General features: G+C 37.5%; 1 protein-coding gene across 14 annotated transcripts in view; it reads right to left on the bottom strand.

Moving 5' to 3' along the window:
• Positions 1-123: 123 nt before the first annotated feature.
• Positions 124-13,335, bottom strand: part of CLOCK (clock circadian regulator) — a 136,353-nt gene continuing 123,141 nt past the window's right edge. For 13 of the 14 annotated variants that reach the window (XM_060012493.1, XM_060012497.1, XM_060012494.1 and 10 more), the window contains 2 exons: positions 11,415-11,670; positions 124-8,755 (listed from right to left, as the gene is read on the bottom strand). In XM_060012493.1, coding sequence (XP_059868476.1) covers positions 8,576-8,755; positions 11,415-11,670 — 436 coding nt within the window. In that variant the 3' untranslated portion in view covers positions 124-8,575. The remainder of the gene's footprint in view (positions 8,756-11,414; positions 11,671-13,335) is intronic. The other variant, XR_009519559.1, reaches the window with a different exon arrangement.

Here is a 13,335-nt window from a genome sequence, read left to right as displayed (position 1 = left end):
AAAAAACAGTAGCAAAGCATTGTTCTAAAGCACTGTCTTAACCTTCACACAGTTCTGTGAGGGAGTAGCTACTAATAAAAAGTTAAAAAAAAGGGTTAACTCATCCAGGGTTACATGGTAGAGCACGGAGTCAAGCCAGTTTACTTCTAGAGACCATAATCACCGATTATGGTGAAGGGCACCTCATGTTATCATAGCAACTTCAGTAATCACTGTCATTTAAGTAAGTCTCTTCTAACTTGAGTACTAACTGTTCCGTCCAAGCAGCATAACTGTTTTCTCCCAGCCTCATAGGCTCTGTTACCATATGCAACAACACTGCCATCAGAAGCCTCTAGAGACCTGAAGGGACAGTTGTTCTATAGAAACTCCCACATGTTCCTTGTGTGAAGTAATAGCAGACCCAGAGCAAGTCAGGTTTACTGAGCTACTACAAAGTTCACAATGTACAGTCATTTGTAACTTGAACAGATGGTGAAATAATCTCGTTAATCACCCAGCATTCTCAATACAGCAGTCATTCTGCAGTAGTAACCATTACTGTGAGGAGATCTAAAAGTGTCAGTTAAAAAGCAGCAGTTCACATATTTCTGAAAAAGTCATTTTTAGAAACTTTTAAGGAGTTCTCTACCATGAAAAGTGTGTGTTACAGCGTAAAGAAACCACAATGTCCATGAGTTAGTTAAGATAAAGCACTTCAAAGAAATCTCAGGTTAAATCCTGAAACTACACCAGAATTCTCTGGAGTTAAATACCCCTAATACTGCCTTAGATTATTACAAACAGAATAAGTGAGGAATTGCATTATTTCTTTTCCAAGAATAGAAAGGATACTTCCTTGTTAGAAAGTAGCTGGTACCATCATAGCCCACACCTGGAAGTGCAGGCCGCCTGGTCCCAGCACCAGCTTAACGGCGAATAACAGCGAAGCTTTCTGAGGCACCACAATCTTGTAACAGGACACAACTACTCAGAGAATTTGGCAGCTCAGACCTTAGCTACAAGGTAAAAATTGCTAATGCAGTTACACTCCATTGCTGAATAAAAGAGAGGAAAAAATGTCACTGGTAGTGCTTTTAAAATATTTAATATTCTTTAAAATCCAAAATAATGTGATTCTTACAAGTTATGTGCCACATAAAGCAGGTGTTATTTCTTTGAGAAATGCAGGTGATACTGGAAAACAGCACTGAGGTATTTTTTATTTTTAAAACTGAATAAGGAAACAAAGTCTGAATCTAATTAATTTTACATTTATAAAAAAAAACTCAATGCTACTGCTTGGCTCTTTTGCTATAATTTTAGGTTCTGAATACAAGAGTATGGGAAAGAGCATTATAATAGTACATATAGTTTTTAAAAACTGTGCACATCATAACCTGGAAAAATGATTATACAGCAAGAGGCCTGAGTGGAGGTAGGCTAATAACACTTTACCTGTTCTCAAAGGACAGCTTTGAGAAACAAGTGTGACCAATTGTAACACCAAATTAAAATGGCAATATTTAAATAAGTAACAAAATGATCCGCATTTTATATAATATTGAATTTCCAAACATAGCTCATGAAAATCAGCAGAGAACCTATTATAGCACCGTTGAAACCATTCATTATCCCATTGTGCTTCTGTGTAATTTAGGATTTGGGCTGAAGTGATTACTTGGAAAATGTCAGTCTTGTTTTTGTAAATCAATCTGGATTTCAATGAAATGTTTGCTTTAGGAAAAAAAAGGTATTCTTAGCCATTTATAGCTCCACCCTTTCAGAAGGAAGAATGACAGGCTATATCTAATTTTAATTTAAAACCAAGAACCAAGCAGTAAGGACACATCAATGTCAAGAGTAGTACACTAAGAACCACACAGAACATTAGAAAGAATTTGGTGTGTGTTTTTACAATTACCAACTGATGTTAAATTAACAATTAAAAATTTACAGAGATAAAACTTTTTTTTTTTTTTTTTGCACTGACTGGTTTCAATACAGCACTGAATTTAACTCGTCTTTGGGCTTCAGTCTTTACATAGAATGAATGTGCAAGTGCCATACTGAGCACCCTCCCCGACTTACACCATATGATAAAACAGACTTCAGAGCAATTCTAGGATGATCTAAGTTACAGCTGCTCTGGCTGACATCTATAAAGGAAAAGGATTCCTCTTCTTTTTGCTTGATGGTGATTGTCCGGTTACATAATACATCAATCTGAAGATAGATAACAGAGCTTTCCTAACATTTGAACTCTTTAGTATTGGTACAACCATTGCCAGCAGTGAATCTGTACCAGTATAGGCCAACTCAAAATACACATCATAAAACATCTGAATGTAGTTTTTAAAGCAATGTCACCGTTTGTTTCCTCAGAAACTAAAAAGCATACATTTAAAGACATCGTGTCTCCAATTTAACCCTTAGAGTCAAGAAACATTTTTTATATCATTAAATCCAACTGGTGGTTGACCTCCTTTAATTACCATTCTCTAAGGGATCCCAAAAGCTAGAGCGTGCTCTGGACCTGGGCTGTGGGACTCAAGAACTACTCTGGGAGCCCTAAGGTGGGGAATTCTGTTCCAATACAGACCAGCAAGAAGTATCCTCAAATTTCTAGGCCTCAAATGTTGAAACACTGCTTTATTGGACAATGCTGTGTATGGAGGTTTGGTGTGGCTTTGTTTTTAAAGGACCAAGCAACACTACACTATATAAACACAGCAAATGTTTTCTGTAGAAGAGTTTGCAGTATTCCACCTATATTTAAGGACTTTAGATGGATTTTAATATGGATATGATAGTGACGGCCATTAGAAGATGCTGACCGTTTTAATAACATTTTCCCAAACAGGCAGCGCGTGTTTTGGGTTCTGTCATACTGGCGTTTGGCTGTGTTGGGGAAGTTATCATATTAAAAGTGCCCATAAAATAGAAAAGGCAGCAAGTGAAACTAGAAAAAACTTGGAGCTATATGAAGCAGATTTGAAAGGAGTTACCTTTACTGTTTCCTATCTAAGTTGAGAACAGCAGGGAAGCACAGGGGCATCTGGACTGGGGCTCCACTGCTGTCCTGAAGTGGAACAGGTTCCAATCGCCATGAAGAGGCGTCGCGAGGGCTAAGGACTGCACCCCAGATGGGAAGAGCCAGTCCTCCACATAGAAGATTACAAGGCAAAACAAAACAAACCACAATTAAATACGCTGTGAAATCACTCTGATGAGAAAACAGAACACAAAGATATTTAAAAATATAAATAAATACATTTAGCCATTTTTATTCAAGAAACCCAGAGAACTGCTTTCAAAGCAATTGCTTCTTTAAAAACCACTTTCTAAATTCTCCCATAAATACTATTTTGATTGTCACTTAATGCAGCACCTCAGTATTTGCTGGTGGTGGTGATGGACTTTCACTTAATACCTCTTCATAAACTATTTCACTAAAGAACGTTTCCCTAGGAAAACTCAGGCAGCTTACAAAATATTGTTAAATACTCAAAAACAGAACCTGCAAAGTATTATTTTATTTAACAAAAACAAGGAATGTAGTGTTAAATTATGACATGGGGAAAAAGTATGCAAAACAGTCACATGGAAAGAAAGTTTTAATTTTTAATATCCACGTTTGCTTAGTTTCTTGTGAGCTGTTCAATACTGTTTCAAACATCCTGAATTAATAACTGTACCAACAAAATTCATCCCCAGTGTTTCCACAGGAGACATTAAAATATGACCAAATTATTATTATTTTTCCTTTTCTTCAACCAAAGTAGTCTTTCTCAGTCCTTTCTGTGCAAAAATATTACAAGAGCAATTCAAATGGAAACACTGAAATGACATGCCAACATTTCAGAGCACATTTAAAACACCCAGAATAATTCTTGAAATTACTGTATTCTAAAATATGACTACCAATCACTTTTAGGTTAGTTCTATACATCTATTCACACTGATGCAATTCTCCTAGACCTCTGAAAATAAACAGGCTCATTGGTCTCTTTTGGTGTCCACACATTAGGCAAGATAGGTTTACAATAGTGTCTAAATGGAGCTAGGCATCCACAGTCTCTTGACTCCACCACATTCAAAACAAAAGTCAAAGTTCATTTGGCTACCATGAAATCACTCCCATAAACCTACTATGGTTCACTGGATCTAAACATTTCTCAGAAATGTGTCATTTAAAAATTTCACCTAAGTGATGATTCGGGGATCCTTTAGAAATGGTAGTATCTAAGATAATAAACTTTATCAAAATGAGTAATTGCAATAAAGTGCTTGTTACCTTTCAAAATGATGCTTTTAGACTGTGGTGTGTTGTCTGCGAAGTGTGTGCTATTCCTATATAAAGGATCCCCAGGCATGAGAGTTGGGTCTTCTCACCTGTCTCAGAAAGCAGCAGCACTATCTCTTGGTAGGCTGACAATAGGCACGTTACCCATGCGGATGAGGCTAAGCTAGAGCTATGGCAAAAGGGGAAGTAAATTAGAAAAGGGGGGAGGCATGTGAAGGGTTCCTATTATCTTCATAGTTATATACAAATATATTAAATATGCTATAAAAATAGTCAACTCTTTTCCTTTGCAATTACTTCAGAAGCTCCTTTTGGAAGAACGCTCACCCACCCCAAACAAAAGACTCTTTTCCTCCAATCACTATAAAATGGCAAGTGCCTTTGTGCTGTTTCTTTTCCTCTGTTTAAAAATTCCAATCAGCTTATTCCTGGCTAGACTCACTCAGCAATAATAATATCCAGTGTTTATACCTTCCAACACTGACTCCCGAGGGACTAAGAACAGGGTCACAGACATTGGAAAGGTTATAGACTTGAATGAGTTTTACACAAATGTTCGTCAACAAACTTTCAATTACCAGAGAAATATAGGAAAAGAAAAAAAGTAGAAATGAGCAATACCAGAGCAAAATGCTATTTGCAGTCCACTTTAAAAAAAAAAGAAAAGGCTACCTCAATGTCGTGGAGACATCTTAAAACACGTTGAGTAACTTCCAGTTTAAAATAATTTTCACCTGTCTGTGTAGAGCCGGCAAATAGAGTACTATTTTAAGGGGCCCCTTCCTAAGGCTTCTTGAACAAGGGCTCATCTCCCTTCAACAAGCAGTGCCCTTAACTAACTGCAAGCAGACCGCTTTAAGGCAATGACCAACAACCCAAGCACTTCTGAAGAATTACAACACTTTCACGAATCTACACTGAGAATTCTACAACAAACTGTTCAAAGTCACTGGCATCCTTTTATTACTAGTACATTCCTAAACCAGATTTACGTGACAAAGCAGAGCACAGGACTCAAATTACCCCCTCAACCTGGGACGGAGTTGGGAGACTGAACTGTAGTATTTACTCACACGCTGCCCCCATCTTCCCCCGTATTTGCTTTTCTCCCAATATTTTCACTCAAAAACTGAAGTGCTTTTGAGTGTCTTGGTTCTGGTCTGACGCCAGTCGTGGCAGCAACTTCATGAACCCTTACAGTCCTCACTGGTAGCTGTGAGAACAACAGTGACTCACCCAGTGCCACAGCAGTCCAAAGAAGGTAACACCTAATGACTGCCACCCAGAATCAAGTGTTTTTTAAGAAAAACCGAGGATCTATGAGAGTAAAGCAGAGGGAAGATAAGATTTTTAAGTAGTTGAAAGGTGTTCCTATTTGGTATTTTTTCATGACTTAGATTTGGATTTTAATGAACAACTTTGGCTACAGAAATGAATGAAGAACAGGCCACTGCTGAATCTTCATCAGAATGCTCAAGTCTCAATGCACGGAGGAGGGGACAGGGACTGCTCTGCAGCCCAAGTTCCAGGGAAGCAGGAGGAAACCAAGTTAAAGGAGGAGCTGAGAGGCAGTTACTAGCTCTTCTGATCCAACACTTCATTCTGACAGCAAAAGAAAAGCTGCTCCTTTAAGTGTAGCAACCAATTCTAAGCAGGAAAAAAATGAGCTGTGAGGAACAGCAGGAATTGTAAAGCAAAATCTTGTCTAATTTTCTTTCCCAAATATTTGTGAGGATGAAAAAATGCTTGAAGGGACTGGTGGAGGAGAATGTGCACAAACAGTCTACAGATGTACCTTGTGGCTTGTCTTATACTTGGCTTGTGTTAACCTAAGTACACAGTACTCACGGTTCACCATCTTTCTTTTTACATATGGGACTTGGAAAATAAACCTTAATATGATAGTTCATCATATCTTTTGTTTGCTAAATCTGTATCACTACATATTGCCAATAAATAAATGAGGCACAACTCAGATATATATGGAATGGCATGATAAGGTTAAGAAAGGCAATCTGAAAGGGGAAAAAAATACTGTTGCCATACTCTACAACATCAATGTTGTCCACGTGTACATATGCTCAAGTACACAGATATTCCGACATTTATTCTTGACATTCATGAGAAAGTCATGATCATTTAGCTAGAAGAGGAGCTCCTTGATATGTTAATTACTGATTGGCATCTAGTAACACTTCTTTTGTAGAAGGGTAGGTACCAAGTCTCTTTGGTTGTTTTCAACATTAATTTTCTAGTTTATGTGTGGCCAGGCATGGTTTTCTACAGAAAGACAAAGTATACCCCTTAAGGATGATAGCAAAGCTGAGAACAGAAAAGTCTTAAGAACTGACTGAGAGTTCCCCTGACTCCTTTATCTAGCAATTCTGTACTAGATTATTTTCATTGCTGAAATCTTTTCTATTTAACAACCTCAATTCTGTTACACATTTTCTTTTAAGGTCAATTTTGATTTATTATAGCTTGCTGTCTTCCCTTTCCTCAGTAATAATTTTTGATATTCTAATAAGATTTTTTCCCATTAATTTTCCTTTGTTCTGTAGTTATAAATTTAATTACTAGTACCATAAAATCTATAAAATGCTTTTTTTTTAATGTACGTAATTCTGGTTGGAACTTACTACCTTTAGAATGTATTAACAAATGAAATCTTAGTTCATGTTTACGAAGCATGTGAGCTACAATATTCTACTGCTGTAGTGAAGGCAAAGCCAATTCCTACCCCTTCTTTTTTCTTCACAGGATTTTAAGATCACATTGAGCAAATATTTACTGGTAATTACTAAATGACTACATAGCTTTAAGGAAAATGATGATTTAGCAAAACAACTTTGTGATCACATTAGTAACTCTGATGTATCATTAGGATGTCATCTTTTATTTTGAAATTATTTGTACCTCTAAACCAAGAGACTCAAAGCAGTCTTCATTAGAAACTTAATGGCACTGACACCCACATGCTATTAAAAATGTACCAAGATTTCAAAACTGCTACTGAAACCAGACGATGAGCTCAAGATGGTGAGTTATCACCTGAATCAAAATCAAGGCACAATGGGTTGTTTTTTTTTTTGTTTTTTTTTTTCCTCAAATAACCCTGAATCATTTCTGACTAAAAGAAGCATTGAAATTGTGGGGATAATAAAAAGGTTCCAACAAATCCTAAAAGTTAAAATTCCCACCAGTGAGAACGTTAAAAAGTGCCTAAAGTATTTTGTGTGCAAATTCACTCCTATAACTGAAACATTCTTGAAATTACTTTCAGGCTTGTTAAAAACCATTTACACAACTATTTCCAACTATGAACTAGATCAAAATATGTGATCAAAACTCCCAACCATCTTAAAATAAAGCAGTGCAAATCCTATTTTCAAACATAATTGAAAAATAATGAAATGAGGGATATTTCTGAGTCACTTGAAAATCCTGTTTCAAATAATTTAACCTGAAAAAAAAAATCCATTCCCAGCAGCACATCATACCTCACTGAACAAACTGTGACATCACAGCCAAAGTATGAACATAAAAAGACTTGTGCCCCGGAAACTGAAGAGAACACTACTGTATGGTAAACAAAAGAGAGAAGAGGATGTATTAGCTTGCACATGGTGTCAGAATCTAAGGAAACTACTCATACCTAAATGAGATAATGCTTTCATGCAGCATACAAAATGTTTTGCTTTCTCTCCTTTTATCCAGACATATACATAATATTATTTTTACAGCGTCTGTACATAGAGAATTTAAACTCATACAACATTCTGAAATTAATTACTATTCCATCATTATCCGAAAAGGGAGAGGGGTTGGGGAAGGGGGCCTACTGAGTCTACTGGACTGTCTTCATGGCATCATTGTAAGCAAACCCCTGACATGGCAGTGGTGTATCCTCTGTAACACTTGAAAACAGGCACAGAACCACTCAAAGTTACTAACATTGTTAGTGCCTTTCTTATTCACTGGAGGTCATGTTTCATAGCTGAGTTTCTTAACATTTGGCAATATACTCTTTTTCCATCAAAAAATATCTGGGCAAGTAAAACACTGTCAGGATTGGCTATGGCCCTATGATCATCTCCTGCTGGCTGGTATTTAATGCACATCCGCAGCACGAGGCAGCATTTTCTCTGCTAACTAATTCCAGGAACTAGAACACTCAATACTGCATCTCATGAAACCACTGGAACTTTTCATGCTATCCTCAGATCATCCGAGCAACTCTTTTATGGGCCACCCCCTTCCTCCCTTGAGGGCAGAAAGGAAGCGTATGTGCTACTGTGGTTGAACCTTGGAAGGATCAGTCAAACTGTCAGTCCTGCGCCGATTCAGTTGCTGCTGTTGCTGAGACTGGTGTTGCTGGTGATGTGACTGAGGGAAAGTGCTCTGCTGTAGTGGAAATGCAGCAGAGAGGATAAGCTGAGTTGAAGGGTTCCCGTGGAGCAATCTAGAAGTCTAAAAAAACAAATGGATTATGCAACACTGCTTTACCCGCACTATACTGTCTACATTAAGATTTACTCAACTTTTCCACTCTCCGCAGGAACAAAATCTGTACATAAGTTTTGCTTTCTCATTTAAAAATAATATTTTGGAAAACGCTAATGAGGATTTCCCTCTTCCTGAAAGTATAACAGAATTTCATTTTTTAAAAGGAAACTGAGCTAGAGGTTTTATGGTACAGAAAGCAATCTATGCCCTGAGGCAAACCACGCATATTCTTTCACTTTATATGTCCTAAAGACCACATTTTAAACAGATGATACAATTTAAGCATCGCTAAGAGCATATGAAACATGAACATTCTGAGGTCAAACAGACAACACCTTCTGCACAGGCTTTTTGATTGGTGAGAGCAGCAGTTCAGTGGCCAAGAGCATGGGCCCTGAGGTGCACTGCCTGGGTTCAAACTCTGGCTGCCCCATTTTACCCGATGTGTAACTTGGTCAAGCTATTTACATCTCTGGGCCTCAGTTTCTTCATTTACAAAATAAGGAGAATCACAGTACCTCCCACAATGGGTTTCTGTGAAGATTAAATATTAACATTATTATTATTTAAAAGTACCACAAAAATGAGGGCAGGCAAAGTCAGAGACTTATGTCCTATAGGTAGCAGTATGATGTAACAAAGAAAAAGCAAAACAAAAAGCGAGCGGGCAATCTGAAGTCTGAAGCCCTGGCTGTGAGTTTTGCTCTGCTATTTATTAGCTGTGTGGCCTTGGGCAAATGTCAAGTCCATGAACTTCAGTTTCTTTTGCCTAATTGCTCCTTCTAGAGATATAAAGGAAACTAGCCAAAAGAAAGTGAAAGTCTTTCCTCACTACTGACAATACATCTTGACGCAGGGTGCATAATTTTAAACTGGAACTGTGATGGGTGATTTCTGCAAATGTATGTGAAGGACACCTGCACACGCACACAAAAGGACAGATCTTTGAAACGTTACGGCCATTAAGCTTCGCTAAGGACCTGGAGACATTTTCTTTTTCCCTCTGTTATTAGGAACAGCTTTTGTAAGAAAAGAACTCAGGATATTTATGAGCCTTACAGGGTTACAACAGAGGTACACTTTGGAACTAGGTGTTATATAACCAGAAAAGACAAATTGTGTATTTCTATCTGCATATGAGTGTATTTCTAAAGGGTATTGCCTATCTTATTTCTTTAGTGGTTCCATGTCTTTGGAATGTTTTTTTAAAAGTGGAAGAGAATGTTCATTCTTTTAAGAGCCCTCGTTCCCTGAGAGAAAACTGAGCTCTTAAGGCAAGTCTTCTCCCTTTCTAAGCTTTTGCTTAATTTTCATTGAATACATTTCCCCTAGAGAATAGTTTATAACTTATTATAAATTCTTGTCATTAATTAATTTGTATCAATAGCTAACCCAGTCATTAATGGCTGCACTGTAGGCTTAAGGTCTAAGGGGTTGTATGATTCTCAGAGATATTTAGGCAACTAACCTCTTTTAGTTTAGCACATCACCAAGTTCAGAATTATATTTGTACCAGAACACCAATGGCGATAAATTAACACTGTATTTATGTCTGAGTATACAGTATAACACTGAATCTTCTAATCATACCATATGCTGTATAACTTTAAAACTGATGATATGTATCTGGCATACATGGAATGGTATCCAGCACAAATCTAGGCTTAGCCTACATTCAAAATCGCTGGCCTTTTAGACCAGTAAGGAAAAAGCTGGATTTCCAGATGTCATAGTCTGCTACTGTGTACCCCCAATGAGGGTACTGAGGTCCAGAAATTTGTCCTGCTGATTTCTTTGCTGAGGATCCCGATCTAGGTGACCTTGTTCTGCACCCTTTAGATAAGTAGATTCTGTCTGATATACCCACATGAGATCTGTGTCTGCATTTTGGTTAATCTGAGTGTCTATTAATACATTTATCAAGACAGTGGTCATAAAATCAAGCTAGTTATGTGCCTTCTACCATACTCAGTGATTTGCATGCTTCTCTTACCCATGAGATATTAACTACTAGCACCTCCATATTACAGATGAGGAAACTGAATTTTAACAAGTTGAGTAACCTCCAAAGTTCACACAGTACGTGGTACAGCAGTGACTCAATCTCAGCGCAGGCTATGCCTCCACAGTATATCTCCTCTGATGTTAATATATTACCAAAAAGTCACTATAAAATTTAATCCAATAAAATAATTTAAGATAATGCCTAAACTAATTTTTTTAAAAAGTCCCTTTCAACACCTCTGCCCTGTAGAGAGTACAGCTTGATGGGCCACTAGGAAAACAAGAGAACAGAGAAAGGTGCCTTTGCTTGAATTCCAGAAACTCTAGCCAGAGAGAGCTCTATGTAAAGTACCTTGATATGGGCAAGAAGCAGCCACTTACTCTATCCAGCAGTTCAGACAGTGGGGTATCTCCACGGCAAGGTTAAAGGTTTTCCAAAGACAGAACAAGAGAAGAAAAAATAGCCAACTGGGATAAGCTTTCTGTCTTTATATAAATTTAAGTCGTACAATGAGCCTTTATGGACTTCTCAGATCATTTTTAAAATGTTCCTTTAATCCCTAATTTCACTCCATAAAAGTAAACAGGTCTGGGACAGCTTCTGCATGGGGAGAATTACCTGTAAAAACTGCTGCGGCGGTTGAGCCAGCTGCGCCTGCGGCGGCTGCTGCACTGCAGGGAGTTGCTGTTCCTGGGAACTCTGCTGCTGCTGCTGCTGTGGGACCGGCAGTGTCTGTGACTGCGGTGGTTGTGGAGCAAAGGTAGGGTAGGCAGTCACCACCTGACCCATGAGCATAGCGCTGGGCACCACGACCGCCCCGCAGGCTACAGGAGCAGTTACTAACTTGGTCACAAGCTGCTGACCTTGAGAAAATCTGTTAGGAGGAAAGAACGGGAAAGGGAGTCAGAAGTACAAGGTATACATTATGAAAGGTGGTGGGCTGAACATTTCTCTAAGATAATACCCATGATATTGCCAATGAACTGATAGGGTATAACTCTAAGATAATCCCCTTTTAATACTGCCATACTAAAAGCTGTATGTTCCAATTTTGTTTCATGTTTTTAAAGATTCCCTCTGGGATATCAGTGAAACAAAAGTGTGTAGAGCAAAATGAAGTGAACCCAAACAAAAATACAAAACTTTTTTCCGATATCCACATGCAAAAGAATGAAATTTGACCTTTACGTCATATATAAAAATTAACTCAAAATTGATTAAAGACCTAAACATAAATGTTGAAACCATGAAACTCTTGGAACAAAACATAGGGGGAAAGTTTCATGACACTGGATCGGGCAATAATTTCTTGGATATGACACTAAAAGCACAGACAACAAAAGAAAAAATAGATAAACTGTACAACAAAATTAAAAATGTTTATGTTTCAAAGGACACTATCAACACAGTGAAAGGGCACTCCACAGAGTGGGAGAAAATATTTGCAAATCATACATCTAATAAGGGGTTAATAACTAGAAAATATAAAGCAATCCTACAACGTAGCAACAAACACACACTCTGATTAAAAAATGGCCAAGAGTCTTGAATAGATATTTCTTCAAAGATGATATACAAATGGTCAATAAGCACTGAAAAGAGGTTCAACATCACTAATCATTAGGGAAATGCACATCAAAACCACTAGGAGATACCACTTCATATCCATTAGGATGGCTACTATCAAACAAAGTGTTGACAAGGGTGTGGAGAAATTGGAACCTTTGTGCACTGTTGGTGGGAATGTAAAGTGGTTCATCCACTATGGAAAACAGTATGGTGTTTTTTCAAATATATTAAAAATGTAACTACCATATGATCCAGCAATTCCAATTCTGAACTGAAAACAGGGACTCAAATAAATACTTGTACACCCATGTTCATAGCAGCTATTCAAAACAGTCAAAAGATGGATACAACCCAAGTGTCCCTCAGTAGATGAATGGATCAAGAAAATGTGATATATACATTACAATGGAATATTATTTAGCCTTAAAAAGGAAGGAAACGCTGACACATATTATAACATGGATGAACCTGGAGGACATCATGCCAAGTGAAATGAGCCAGTTAGAAAAGACATATATTATGTGATTCCATTTATATGCGGTATCTAGAGTAGTCAAAGTCAGAGGCTTATGTGCTTAGAAAGCAGAATGGTGGTTCCCAGGAGCTAGGGGGACGAGAAGTGAGGAGTTACCGTCTGATGGATACAGATTTTCAGTTTGGGAAGAAGAAAATATTCTGGCGACTGAAGGTAGTGATTGTCACAATGGCGCGAATGCACTCATGTCAATGAACTGTACGTGTGAAAATGGTTAACACAGTAAGTATTATGTTATGTATATTCTACCACAATAAGAAAAAATTTAACCTGTTAAAAATATCAACTTTTTTCTTTTTATAAAATTACTAGGTACTTGGGAGGTAGGTATATGTGACACATGATTTTGCTAATGAAAATAAACTAATCAAAATAAAGCAGTCATAAGGGAATTTTTAAAAAACTCTCTAGGTTTACAGATGTTTACATTGCAAG

The sequence above is a fragment of the Delphinus delphis genome, chromosome 5, assembly GCF_949987515.2.
Source record: "Delphinus delphis chromosome 5, mDelDel1.2, whole genome shotgun sequence".
Classification (NCBI taxonomy): Eukaryota; Metazoa; Chordata; class Mammalia; order Artiodactyla; family Delphinidae; genus Delphinus; species Delphinus delphis.
The sequence above is the reverse complement of the archived record's forward strand: the minus strand, read 5'-3'. Positions and strand labels throughout refer to the sequence as shown.